The 15,093-nt window shown below is 34.1% G+C and overlaps 1 protein-coding gene across 1 annotated transcript; it reads left to right on the forward strand.

The window, feature by feature from the left end:
* Positions 1–1,486: 1,486 nt before the first annotated feature.
* ckmt1 (creatine kinase, mitochondrial 1) lies at positions 1,487–14,467 on the forward strand. The gene is made up of 10 exons (XM_067378826.1): positions 1,487–1,683; positions 3,287–3,445; positions 4,092–4,290; positions 4,371–4,466; positions 6,836–7,057; positions 7,151–7,236; positions 11,789–11,912; positions 12,228–12,362; positions 12,667–12,792; positions 14,045–14,467. Exons 2-10 carry the CDS (start codon positions 3,294–3,296, stop codon positions 14,156–14,158), a joined length of 1,254 nt encoding a protein of 417 aa, XP_067234927.1. The 5' UTR covers positions 1,487–1,683; positions 3,287–3,293; the 3' UTR covers positions 14,159–14,467.
* The last annotated feature ends 626 nt before the right edge of the window (positions 14,468–15,093 follow it).

The raw sequence follows: 15,093 nt of genomic DNA on the forward strand, positions 1-15,093 counted from the left end.
AGGTAATATTCAGCACTTGAGAAACGGGACAGCGACTCTTAACATGAACGCGCGAGAACGCGTGCTACTAAGTGCATTTTTGGGAAACGCACGTGGAATTGCAGTGAGCGTTCGTAACCTCGCTCGTAGAAAGCGCTCTTAAGAGCATCAATATTGGGAAATAAAATACATCATTAATGCATCATAAATACATCATTATTGGGAAACCCGGCCCTGGAAAATTTTCCATGTTGGCATATTGCAGAATAATTCCAACAGGGGGAGCAGTCAGACTATTAAATATGTATGTTTTAATATGATATTTTCAAAATACAATGAAATGTTATTTAAAGTTGGTAGTTGTTTTTTTTTTGTGTGTGTTGTAATGGTTATTTTATATAGCACAACAAAACTACTTTAATGTCTACTAGCAGTTTTTATTAGATATTGGTTTACATAAAGTACAGTATGAATAGCAAGTCAAACGCCTAATTTGATCAGAGAAAAGAATATGTAAAGAACAAAAAGGTCATGAATTAGAAGTCTAAAACGAGAATTTTTAAAGAAAAAAAATGGCGGAGGATTTTGATATAAGAGAAGAGGAGCTTCAGTTTGCTGTACAGCCATATTTGTTTAAACCGCGAGAGGCGTCTAAGTTTACGATACTCCGACATCGCGTCACGGGTTAATCAATTCGACTTGCGCAGTATGCGTACTGTCGTCTGCTAGAAGCTACCTATTTTAGATTATAAAGTTTTAAATATGGATATTTTTCTTATAAAAACCCATCGCTTCACTTCAGGAGGTCTTTATTAACCCCCTGTGCCATATCATGGATTATATTTATGATGGATGGATGCATTTATGGGGGCTTCAAAATCTGCCCCCCATTCATTACCATTATAAAGCTTGGAAGAGCCAGGATATTTTTTGAATATATCTCCGATTGTGTTCGTTTGAAAGAAGATAGTCATATACACCTGAGTAAATCATGAGATAATTTTCATTTTTGGGTGAACTATCCCTTTAAGTTCTAACTTTAACTGGTATTTTTGAATAGTTTCCGTTTTCGCTTTCAATTTTCCATCAAGACTAAAGGGGCCTTCAACAGTTCAGTTTATCAGTTTTAAACAATACAGATGATAAAGACATCAATAGCCTTAAGCCGAATGTTTTTTTGTTACACTTTTGCATATGTAGATTTTCTTTGTAACATTATTTAGTTGATTTTGAGTGCTATTTTTGTTTTCATTGATGTGCAATCTGATCATATCTGTTAACATCTAAAAAATATTTTTTAATATATACTTCCCTTTGAAGTAATGGTGTCTTACAGTAGGCTGTAAAGGGACGTGTCATTTATACAGTCCTCACAGTGACCTTTGAACCGTTCATGGGTTCATTATCTCCTGCCCAGCTCTGATGACACTGGATACAGATAAGAAATCCAGTCGTGATTTTGTTCCCAGGAAACATTAGGTAGCATTACCCAGCCAATGAATGAATGGCACAGTGCGACTTGTGTGTTACAGTGCCAGGTCAAACAGAAGGAAGTCTTAACCACCCCATGGCACTGTAATAAAGAAGGCCACACCTATTTCTGCTCTGCTCTATTGAAGAAAGCAAAAGCGTTGCCCTTGTACCAGTTCCTACTGTACTTCAGAAGATAAGACCGACTTCAGCGGATTAAAAAAAAAGCATCTGGTAAGCTTTAGAGTTTCATTTCAAATGTGTATGTTCATGCAGACTGTTCATGTTTCATTAAATTTCACTGACGTTTGATAAATTACATGCTTGTTCAAACATTCCACGTTTGCACTGCATTGCCTAAGAAATATCCTTGTATTATCCAAAGTCTGCAATTCACTGAATGGCATTTCTGGCTTGCATCACTTAAACACTGATTTAATCTCACAATAATGACCAGCTTGCTGTACAGTACACTAAGGGATTATTATACAGGCTTTAGTTAGTTTTGCCTACGGTAATTCTGTTGTTTATTTCACATGATTTCTGCAAAGTATCCGAGTGGAGCGGTTTTAACCAGGGATTTTCATCCCGAATAAGACCAGTGAATGCTATGAATCCGTCTCGAGGGTTAGGCCTAATTCAGGCTTATGATGAATGAAGGTTAACCCATTTATTCCTAAATGATTTCCAGCTACTGCTTGTTGTCCAATGAAACAAACTGTTTTTGTTTTGTTTTTTTAAGACAAGAGAATGACAAAATAGGGTTTATAAATGCAGCCACTGACATGTGATCATGACAGAGAAATCATAATACTATATATTAATAATAGACCCTTCAAATATTATATGTACCATGTATGATATATTTAAGCTACATGTTTCCTTTTTATGGAGTTCTGAGAAAAAACGTCATATACAGTCATGTGACTTAATGTTCGCAATGCAATCAAAACGATCCAAACTTTTATTTATAGTAAAAAAAAAAAAAATTTAGATGCTTGAAACTCAAAAGTAACTTGATTGACAAATGTTACTTGTAGAGTTAAATAGATTAAATTCATTCAATTTGTGGGAAACTTGAATGACAAAAAAATTATACACTAATATAGTCACAGCTAAAATGTGTTATATTCATAATGCAGCACAGCCCTTAGTTTTGTTAAATATAACTTAAATATAATATTAAGGACATCTAGAAAATATAGTCTCTGCCAAAACAGAACTGAAACCATTTATTTTATGCAACCATCCATTTAAGTTAGTTTAACTTAAAAACCAGTCAAAGGTGCACTTGTGTGCAATTTTCCTCAAGTTAAGCTACTCATAGTATCGCAACCACAGAAATTATCTATATATCGAAACAGCCATATAATTTATGAAACGAGGCCACTCATCATCCTCAATCCCTAGCGCGCATGCGCATACTGCAGACGGGCGTGTGTTCTTTCACGTTACAGGTAAAGCTGCACCAATGGGCTTCAAAGTCACGTACATGGTTCAAATGTCTGTGACTGTCAGTTGCTTCATGGTTAACAACACATTTATTGGTTCCTTAATAACTCATTAAAACATGAATAAAATGTCAAGACTTTGGGAATAAGCTAGGTGTAGAGATATTCAAGGTTGTTGACTGGTTTACTGTAAGGGGAGGGAGAAGCTGCACTGGTGAGATTCTGAATCATCTCGTCTTGTGCTGCTGGTGCCTTGAAGGGGAGGGTGACGGGACGCGGTTGTGCTGGAAGAAGGGCATATATCCGCAGCATTTCCCTGCATTCTCCAGTGTCTATCCTTCTGTTTGTCCATTCTTCATCTGGAGAGATCTCGTCTGCTTTTGTAGGGTCAAAATGGCAAGCAGCTTCGCACGGGTTTTGTCCAGTAAAAGGAAGGTGGGCATCTTGTCGTTGGTCGGCGCGGGATCTCTAACGGTCGGATTCTTCCTGAATAGGGAGCAGCATGTCAATGCAGGAGCGAACGTCCGGAGAATCTACCCTCCTAGGTAACTACAGCCATGCCCGTCTCTCATAACGACAATATCTTACAGAAAACAATGAAATATTGTGATGCAATGGCACACAAACCATGTATTGTAATGCACAAATGCATAAGTGGGTGTCAAAAATGTTCATTAGGAGCCAGGAATGATCCAGTTCCACGGTTGCGTGGCGATGAATAATTATTATATTATATTATATTATATTATATTATATTATATTATATTATATTATATTATATTATATTATTTTATATTATATTATATTATTACACATTTTTAATGTTATATTTTATTACTTATAAATATTGCATTTAGTTGTCTTTTCTCGAATGAACCTTTTTGATTTTCACACCTTTCATGTTTAAGATGTTGATGAATGCAAATAAAGATTTTGTTTATTTAGCTGTAGTTAATTTGTACGCATACATTAATGTCCAGTAATTCCCATTATATCACTATTAATGCACATGTAGAAGTTGAGCACTGGCTGAGCTTGAAAACCTTTTGCTCGGTAGGTTTTAACGCGTTCGGAACGCGCGTTTGACGCACAAAACGCCGTTTTGGTAGGCAGGCAGCTCACTTGGTTTTGAGACACAGCCATTGTCCTTGATTTCCAACTGAAGGCTAAAGCTTGTCTTTTCCCCAACAGTGCTGAATATCCAGATTTGCGGAAGCACAATAACTGTATGGCCAGTCATCTGACTCCTGCCGTTTACGCAAAGCTGGTTGATAAATCCACCCCGAATGGTTACACTTTGGACGAAGCTATCCAAACTGGCGTGGACAACCCAGGCCATCCCTTTATAAAGACAGTAGGGATGGTGGCAGGGGATGAGGAGTCATATGAGGTGAGAGGATATTACGTATCACACATATTAAGAGATTAGCATTTTTGGAGGACTAAAGTACAGCTAATATGTTTGTGCAGGTCTTTGCTGACCTCTTTAACCCAGTCATCAAAGAAAGGCACAATGGTTATGACCCCTGCACAATGAAACATCCCACTGATCTGGATTCCAGTAAGGTATGTGGGAATGTTTCAGTTATTTACAACATTAACAGTAGTATGGTGATTCTTGAAATATTGGCACTTTTATGTTCCAAGGGGTTGTTGTTGTTGTTTTTAAAGAAGTCTTTTTGTTACATTAAGTTCATATTAGAGTGCATTAAAAGCATTGACAGTGTTTCATTATGCCTTTATAAGTTATTTTTGGTGTTTTTCAAATTTTCTTTTTTAAACATTTTATAGAATACTTTTATTTATTTTTATGTATAGATTTTCAATCTTAAAATAAACAAATGTTATATATATATATATATATATATATATATACTATGTATGTATATATAAAAATATAAAATATTATATATATTTTCTATGGAACCACATGATATGCAAGAAAAAAAGTAAATTGTGTGCACAATTTACTAATTCGCTCCCTCGATTTGCTAAACCGTGCGGATGATTTACTAGTTTGTGTCGACGATTTAGTAATTTGTTCCGTCGATTTGCTAATTTGTGCGGATGATTTACTAATTTGTGTGGACGATTTACTCATTTGTTCTGTCGATTTGCTAAATTATGCGGATGATTTACTATTATATTAGTTGCTAAATCGTGCGGATGATTTACTAATTTGTTCTGTTGATTTGCTAAATTATGCGGATGATTTACTATTATATTAGTTGCTAAATCGTGCGGATGATTTACTAATTTGTTCTGTTGATTTGCTAAATGGTGCGGACGATTTACTAATTTGTGTGGACAATTTACTAATTTTTTTCATCAATTAGCTAAATCATGCGGACAATTTACTATTTTGTTCCATCGCTTTGCTAAATCGTGCGGATGATTTACTAATTTGTGCGGACAATTTACTAATTAGTTCCATCGATTTGCTAAATCGTGCGGGCGATTTACTAATTTGTGAGGACGATTTACTAATTTGTGCGGACGATTTACTAATTTGTGTGGACAATTTACTAATTAGTTCCATTGATTTGCTAAATCGTGCGGGCGATTTATTAATTTGTGTAGACAATTTACTAATTTGTGCGGACAATTTACTAATTCATTCCATCAATTAGCTAAATCATGTGGACAATTTACTATTTTGTTCCATCGCTTTGCTAAATTGTGCGGATGATTTACTAATTTGTGCGGACAATTTACTAATTAGTTCCATCGATTTGCTAAATCGTGTGGGCGGTTTACTAATTTGTGCGGGCGATTTACTAATTTGTGTGGGCGATTTACTAATTTGTGCGGGCGATTTACTAATTTGTGCGGGCGATTTACTAATTTGTGTGGACGATTTACTAATTAGTTCCATTGATTTGCTAAATTGTGCGGGCAATTTACTAATTCATTCCATCAATTAGCTAAATCATGCGGACAATTTACTATTTTGTTCCATCGCTTTGCTAAATCGTGCGGATGATTTACTAATTTGTGCGGACAATTTACTAATTAGTTCCATCGATTTGCTAAATCGTGCGGGCGATTTACTAATTTGTGCAGACAATTTACTAATTCATTCCATCGCTTTGCTAAATCTTGTGGATGATTTACTAATTCGTTCCATCGATTTGCTAAATCATGTGGGTGATTTACTAATTTGTGCGGACAATTTGCGAATTCGTTCCCTCGGTTTGCAAAATCGTGCAGACGATAAACTATTTAATTTCCTCAATTTGCGAAATCGTGCAGACGATTTACTAATTCGTTACATGTATTTGCTAAATTATGCGCACGATTTGCTATTTTGTAGTTCCCTCGATTTATAAATTGTGCACACGATTTAGCTTTATTTATTACAGTACTTTACTTCATTTACTTTGTTTACTTTATTTATAACAGTAAATTATATGTAATTACAAGCAACTAACACTAAACCAAACACTAACTACATGTTAATTAATATTACTTATTTGTGTAATTACATTGTAACAAGGGCACTAAAATAAGGTGTGACCAATAGGCCTATGTTTATATTTATATATTGTATGCATAAAATGCTAGTTATGAAATTAGTCTTGGCAAGACAAAAAAGTCGCAAATTTTATTCCAAAAATGTTTAAAGGCAGCATGAAAAACTGAAAATTCACCTAATTTATTTTCCAAATGCATGTTATAGATCTTTTTGCGAAAGATTTTGTCACTTAAAAATGCCATTTATACCACCACCATTTCCAACACAAAATTACACTGAGGTAATAAAAAAAAAAGTGTACAGTTGAAGAGTTACTCAGAGTTAAATAATACAGAGTTATATAATATCATGATTGTTTGGCATTCATTTACATGTTTTTAAATGGCAAAGCAGGTCACAAACACAAGCCTTAAAGTTTCAAGTTACTTCCATTATGTTTGTCCTACTTTCTGCCCATCAGATACGGGGAGGAAACTTTGATGAGAAGTACGTGCTGTCGTCCCGAGTCAGGACAGGTAGGAGTATCCGAGGCCTGAGTCTGCCGCCGGCCTGCACCCGTGCTGAGCGTAGAGAGGTGGAGAGGGTTGTGATTGATGCCTTGGCAGGCCTAAAAGGGGATCTGGCAGGAAAATACTACAGCCTCACTCTTATGACCGACCAAGAGCAGCAGCAGCTTATTGATGTGGGCATATTCACAAATGTGATGAGATGTCATTCAATGCTACTGACTGAAAACTAAAAAATATTCACGCTGACCTTTTGTTTTGCCGTATAGGATCACTTCCTGTTTGATAAGCCTGTGTCGCCCCTGCTGACATGTGCAGGCATGGCTCGCGACTGGCCCGATGCAAGAGGCATTTGGTGAGTGTAACATTGAATGGTTGCTGGAGGAGTTGAGCAGTTTGCCTTCTGACAGGACTGCATTTCACCCAGAAATAGCCTGAAGGAACCTCTACGGTCTTATGCTGTGGTTTGATATTGATCACGGAGTAGAGCCATGGCTCACTTACATCTCCTGCATTATTCATCCTCTTTTTTTCACTTCTTCCTCCTGCCTGCAAGGGAAAGTATGCCACCGTTGCCAGGCTCAATTTGGAAATTACCTCAGATTTAATACTCTGATGGTTTTTGAGCTAACAAAGCACTTCTGACACCATTAAAATGAAATGAAAATGAAATAAGGTCATGCGTAATTAGGTTTGGGAACCAAGAACAGGTGCTTATTTAAAAGTCTGCTTGAAATGGAAGTTGTGATTGTCTTTTCTTCCCTATTGTGACCTATTATATCCAAGCAAAACAACTTCTTGAAGAAGAAAAAATGTATGGTGGGACTTGATTTTGTCCACGGGGAATTGATTGGATGGTTGTGGTTTGCTATTGGTCGATCTCATGTGAGTGACAGTTTGATCCCGCCCTCACGCTAGTAAACACATCATCAAAGAAGAGATGTCACTGCAAGAGGGAGGGGAAGTTATTTTGATTAAAGATTATGAGGGAACATGAATTTTAAACAAAACGGCATAGTAATCATTTATAATAAATACTGTAATATTCTATAAAAAACAACAATTGTTAACTTTGATTTCATGGTGACTTTAAAAAAAACAGAACTGAATGATGCCTGCATTCTTTTGCCTATGTGGACATAATGGCTCATTAAAATATGCAACAAGTACAAAACCAACAGAGCAACCAGGTTGTTTTAGTGAACAAACAACAACAACAACAACAACAACAAATAAAGTGCAATCAGTGTAGTATGACATCCGAACAAATGACTCTAAATAGTTATTGGCCATTTTAATTGAATCAGAAATCTATATAGCGTAGCCATTGTAGTCTGATTCACAAACGAATGACTAATGATTTGGTTCTTTTTAACGAATCAAAACATACAGTGTAGTCTGATTCACAAACGAATGACTCTAATGATTTGGTTCTTTTTAACGAATCAAAACAAACAGTAGTCTGATTCATAAACGAATGACTCTAATGATTTGGTTCTTTTTAACAGTGTAGTCTGATTCACAAACGAATGACTCTAATGATTTGGTTCTTTTTAACAAATCAAAACATACAGTGTAGTCTGATTCAAAAATGAATGACTCTAATGATTTGGTTCTTTGTAATGAATCAAAACACAATGTAGTCTGATTCTCAAACGAATGACTAATGATTTTGTTCTTTTTAACGAATCAAAACATACAGTGTAGTCTGATTCACAAATGAATGACTCAAATGATTTGGTTCTTTTTAACAGTGTACTCTGATTCACAAACGATTGACTCTAATGATTTGGTTCTTTTTAACGAATCAAAACACACAGTGTAGTCTGATTCACAAACGAATGACTAATGATTTGGTTCTTTTTTAACGAATCAAAATAAAAAGTGTAGTCTGATTAACAAACGAATTACTCTAATGATTTGGTTATTTTTAACGAATCAAAACATACAGTGTAGTCTGATTCACAAACGAATGACTCTAATGATTTGGTTCTTTGTAATGAATCAAAACACAGTGTAGTCTGATTCTCAAACGAATGACTCTAATGATTTGGTTCTTTTTAACGAATCAAAACATACAGTGTAGTCTGATTCACAAACGAATGACTCTAATGATTTGGTTCTTTTTAACGAATCAAACATACAGTGTAGTCTGATTCACAAATGAATGACTCTAATGATTTGGTTCTTTTTAACGAATCAAACATACAGTGTAGTCTGATTCACAAATGAATGACTCTAATGATTTGGTTCTTTGTAATGAATCAAAACACAGTGTAGTCTGATTCTCAAACGAATGACTCTAATGATTTGGTTCTTTTTAACGAATCAAACATACAGTGTAGTCTGATTCACAAATGAATGACTCTAATGATTTGGTTCTTTTTAACAAATCAAAACACAATGTAGTCTGATTCTCAAACGAATGACTCTAATGATTTGGTTCTTTTTAACGAATCAAACATACAGTGTAGTCTGATTCACAAATGAATGACTCTAATGATTTGGTTCTTTTTAACAGTGTAGTCTGATTCTCAAACGAATGACTCTAATGATTTGGTTCTTTTTTAACAAATCAAAATAAAAAGTGTAGTCTGATTCACAAACGAATTACTCTAATGATTTGGTTATTTTTAACGAATCAAAACATACAGTGTAGTCTGATTCACAAACGAATGACTCTAATGATTTGGTTCTTTGTAATGAATCAAAACACAGTGTAGTCTGATTCTCAAACGAATGACTAATGATTTGGTTCTTTTGAACAAATCAAACATACAGTGTAGTCTGATTCACAAATGAATGACTCTAATGATTTGGTTCTTTTTAACAGTGTACTCTGATTCACAAACGATTGACTCTAATGATTTGGTTCTTTTTAACGAATCAAAACACACAGTGTAGTCTGATTCACAAACGAATGACTCTAATGATTTGGTTCTTTTTAACGTTCAAAATACAGTGTATTCTGATTCACAAATGAATGACTCTAATGATTTGGTTCTTTTTTAACGAATCAAAACATACAGTGTAGTCTGATTCACAAACGAATGACTCTAATGATTTGGTTCTTTTTAACGAATCAAAACACACAGTGTAGTCTGATTCACAAACGAATGACTCTAATGATTTGGTTCTTTTTAACGTTCAAAATACAGTGTAGTCTGATTCACAAACGAATGACTAATGATTTGGTTCTTTTTAACGAATCAAAACATACAGTCTAGTCTGATTCACAAACGACTGACTCTAATGATTTGGTTCTTTTTAACGAATCAAAACATACAGTGTAGTCTGATTCACAAACGATTGACTAATGATTTGGTTCTTTTTAACAAATCAACATACAGTGTAGTCTGATTCACAAACGATTGACTCTAATGATTTGGTTCTTTTTAACAAATCAAAACTTACAGTGTAGTCTGATTCACAAACGAATGACTCTAATGATTTGGTTCTTTTTAACGAATCAAAACATACAGTGCAGTCTGATTCACAAATGATTGACTCTAATGATTTGGTTCTTTTTAACAAATCAAAACTTACAGTGTAGTCTGATTCACAAACGAATGACTAATGATTTGGTTCTTTTTAACGAATCAAAACATACAGTCTAGTCTGATTCACAAACGACTGACTCTAATGATTTGGTTCTTTTTAACGAATCAAAACATACAGTGTAGTCTGATTCACAAACGAATGACTAATGATTTGGTTCTTTTTAACAAATCAACATACAGTGTAGTCTGATTCACAAACGATTGACTCTAATGATTTGGTTCTTTTTAACAGTGTACTCTGATTCACAAACAATTGACTCTAATGATTTGGTTCTTTTTAACAAATCAAAACTTACAGTGTAGTCTGATTCACAAACGAATGACTAATGATTTGGTTCTTTTTAACGAATCGAAACATACAGTGTAGTCTGATTCACAAACAATTGACTCTAATGATTTGGTTCTTTTTAACGAATCAAAACATACAGTGCAGTCTGATTCACAAATGATTGACTCTAATGATTTGGTTCTTTTTAACGAATCAAAACACAGTGTAGTCTGATTCACAAACAAATGACTCTAATGATTTGGTTCTTTTTAACAAATCAAAACTTACATTGTAGTCTGATTCACAAATGAATGACTCTAATGAGGTGGTTCTTTTTACTGAAACCAATTGCAAACAATGTAGTCCGAATCTGATTAGTCCTGACTTGAACCTTTTTACTGAATCAGTAGCGTAAGTAGCGTTTTATAAATAATAATAAATTAAATGTTTCTACATTTTTTAAATATTATTGTTAATATATGAAGAGTTTCGTTGCAAAACGAGATAAATCCATTTTTTTAATTTTTCAAAAATCTTGTTTTTTGGTTGTGCATTCCAATTAATATCAATTCAACTGCAGTTGGTTTGTTTTGATTTAAACCTTCATAACTTAAAAAATACAGCTATGTAGCACCATAAAACAAAATAATAACATGATAACATAATAATAAACATGTTTTGACAAAAATGTTAAAAACGGATTTATCTCGTTTTGCAACGAAACTCTTCATATAGTATTGCCGCCTCTAGAAAAGAATGAAAAGTCATTAAAAGTCTTCTTAAGCAGTAAGCACACCTTTTGCTAGAATTGTTTTACGCAGTGCAATTTCTATATTAATGCAATGCAATTTAATGTAATCGTTGAGGAACCAGAATCGTTATACCTTCTTGAATAATTGAATATTTAAATCTATCATATTCAAATCAATTGGCTGGAGATCTCTTCAAAGTTTCACTCAGGCCAAAAATGTTCAAAAAACCTTTGTTGTCACATGCATATACTGTATGTACAGGCTAAAGACACTTGCCTCAATATTAATTCAGATGATACAGAATAAACACATGCCTTTCAATTCCAGGCACAACAATGAGAAAACCTTCCTGGTGTGGGTCAACGAGGAAGACCACACTCGTGTGATCTCCATGGAGAAGGGGGGCAACATGAAGAGGGTCTTTGAGCGTTTCTGCAAGGGTCTGCTAGAGGTGAGGTCATGTATGTGTATGTATGTGGCTCTCAGTCACTGTTAAAACCGCACAAGTCTCCATTATTTATCCAGCAGAGATGCTGCAGCTGTGTTTACTGCAACTCAGAGCAATGCCCTTTGTGGACATACAGTTGTAAACAAGTCGTCCTGCCAGATGTGTGTAATTATGTGTGTGGGTATCGTCTGTTGATTATTCTAAAAGGAAATTATAAATATATGTTTGTTTTATTTTTGGCCATGTTTTCCGTTGTTTTAGTTCAACAGATCACTCTTCCATTATTCTCACAAGATATTTTCACTCTTTGTCCCTCAGGTTGAGAGACTAATTCAGGAGAAGGGTTGGGAATTCATGTGGAACGAACATCTTGGTTACATTCTCACCTGTCCCTCAAACCTGGGCACAGGGCTACGAGCTGGCGTCCATGTTACTCTCCCTCGCCTCAGCAAGGTCCTTGCTCTAGAAATATATTATTAATTTATTTTCCTATTTAGACTATGCCATGCTAATAATTTTGCACCTTGTTGGGCATATGTATGGTAATGTTAATGCATTTCTGTGTATTTTTATATGTATTACCTATGTATGTATTTTAATACAGTGTTTTTTGGTGTTAGGTTGACCCACATTTATGTTGTAACGTGTGTTGTGTATTTAAATTAATAGTTGATCCACTGTATAACAAACAATCCATTATAACCAGTAGAATATTTTGTGTTTCATGCATGTTTATTATGTAGTATTTCTATTGCAGGACCCTCGTTTCCCTAAAATCCTGGATAACCTGAGGCTCCAGAAAAGGGGGACTGGAGGAGTGGACACTGCGGCTGTTGGAAGCACTTTTGATATTTCCAATCTGGACAGGCTGGGCCAATCAGAGGTCAGTGGTGTTAAAAAGTGAATTTAGTCATCACAAAATGATAAGGTACAGTATGAAAAATGTATATGTATGTATCCATTCTTCATATATATATATATATATATATATATATATATATATATATGTGTATGTATGTATATACAGTATATATATATATATATATATATATATATATATATATATAATATGTATGTGTGTTCGCACGTGTAATCATGTAATAAATAAAAAAGTAACTCTATTACAAGTAACTCTGAATACAAGTATTTTAAAATGTAATGTAATCTAATTACAAGTACTTCATTTTTGGAACTACACAATCCATATTACATGTAATGAGCTACAAACCAGCACTATATATATATATATATATAGATCAGTGCTGTCAATCGATTAAAAATTAACTCGATTATTCACATTTTTCTGTTATTAATCGCAATTGAAAACATTTTTTTAATACGTTTTTAATATATTTTAATTTAATATAATATAATATATATATGAATTTTTCATATATATATATATATATATATATATATATATATATATATATATATATATATATATATATTGTGTGTGTGTGTGTGTGTGTGTGTGTGTGTAATCCTGTAATAAATAAAAAAGTAACTGTATTACAAGTAACTCTGAATACAAGTATTTTAAAATGTAATGTAATCTAATTACATCTAATTAATAAATCCATATTACATGTAATGAGCTACAAACCAGCACTATATATATATATATATATAGATCAGTGCTGTCAATCGATTAAAAATTAACTCGATTAGTCACATTTTTCTGTGATTAATCGCAATTGAAAAAAAATTTAATACGTTTTTTATATATTTTACTTTAATATAATATATATATACATTTTTCATATATATATATATATATATATAATATGTATATATATATATATATATATATATATATATATATATATATATATATATATATATATATATATATATATAATATGTATGTGTGTGTGTGTGTGTAATCATGTAATCAATAAAAAAGTAACTATTTTCTAAGTATTCGTATTTTTGGCATTATTGTGCGTGCTATTGTTCGTTCAACCATTACAGAGAACTCAATTCTGGCGCGCCGTCCATGCGCACGATACTGGCTTGTGTTGTGAGTGTGTGTGTGACAGGACATTCACAGACAGCGCTTTTAAATACCTTTAAAAACTGAAAAAATGTAATTACCTCACCATGACCTCTTGTGTTTATCAAAACGTGCACAGGTCCAGCTGGTTCAGACTGTGATAGATGGAGTGAACTATCTCATTGAATGCGAGAAGAGACTGGAGAAAGGCCAAGACATCAAAATCCCTGCCCCCATCAGCCAGTTTAAATAGAATGGCAGTCTTTCTTATCTCCTCCCTTCTCCTGCCTCCTCCCTCTTGTGTGTTCCTTCCTCCTTCAATATTCCATGATAATGATCCATAAGCATGCCTCTGTGTCATGTCAGACATACCACACTCCAGTATAAAACAGGAGTGAATGTATCGTACATCATGATTGTGCTAATGTGGCGCTATTGATTTGTCACATTGTAACTTGATTGTGTTGCAATAATACTATTATAGCCATTGTCAAGAATTGCCTCAGGTGTCAGAGAATTAAACTGATGTTTTGTTGAAGAGATTGACAATATAAAGTGCTGAAGGATATTCGAGTGTTGTTGTTTATTGTGTTTAGCTGTTTTTATACATGAAATTAGGCAAACTACCACTGACATTAAGGTTTAAAGGTGCTCAGTCAAGTTTGTATATGGTGCTGGCAGTTGTCACAAGTTTACACTGACACCTAGTGTTGTGAAATGGCCGCCCACATAAGGCGACCCACTCCATGTCAAATAAATCAGCTACTGATACAGTATGTATCTTTAAGCTTTAAGTCTTGTCGTCCTAAAGTATAAAGCAGCTGCCATGTGAGGAAAGGCTTTTTATATATATATATATATATATCTTTTCCTTCATCACTGTTCTCAGTGGACTTGAGGCTTTGTGCCAAGACAACATTTGAGAGTACCATGCTCAGTCACTTTCCCTAATTGGTTATCTGAGGTGAAGTTACGAGACTTACACAACACATTATGTTAAAACGCTCATATTACAATTAGACAGACAAAATAGATAGATACACAAACAAACAGATAGATAGGTGGATAGATAACTAACACTAATGTCTACTAATGTTCTACAGACAGTGTTTATAATTTATAAGACTTACACACTTTATAGACAGTATTTAAACTTACCAGTGCGGATGGTGTGAACTGTGCAAAAAC

The sequence above is a fragment of the Chanodichthys erythropterus genome, chromosome 24, assembly GCF_024489055.1.
Source record: "Chanodichthys erythropterus isolate Z2021 chromosome 24, ASM2448905v1, whole genome shotgun sequence".
Classification (NCBI taxonomy): Eukaryota; Metazoa; Chordata; class Actinopteri; order Cypriniformes; family Xenocyprididae; genus Chanodichthys; species Chanodichthys erythropterus.

Bases quoted from the DNA above. Each gene is read 5' to 3' on its own strand.
- ckmt1 (XM_067378826.1), top strand. From the start codon at position 3,294: ATGGCAAGCAGCTTCGCACGGGTTTTGTCCAGTAAAAGGAAGGTGGGC. The intron at 4,291-4,370 runs GTGAGAGGATAT...ATGTTTGTGCAG, and splicing joins GGGATGAGGAGTCATATGAG to GTCTTTGCTGACCTCTTTAA. The intron at 12,793-14,044 runs GTCAGTGGTGTT...AAACGTGCACAG, and splicing joins ACAGGCTGGGCCAATCAGAG to GTCCAGCTGGTTCAGACTGT.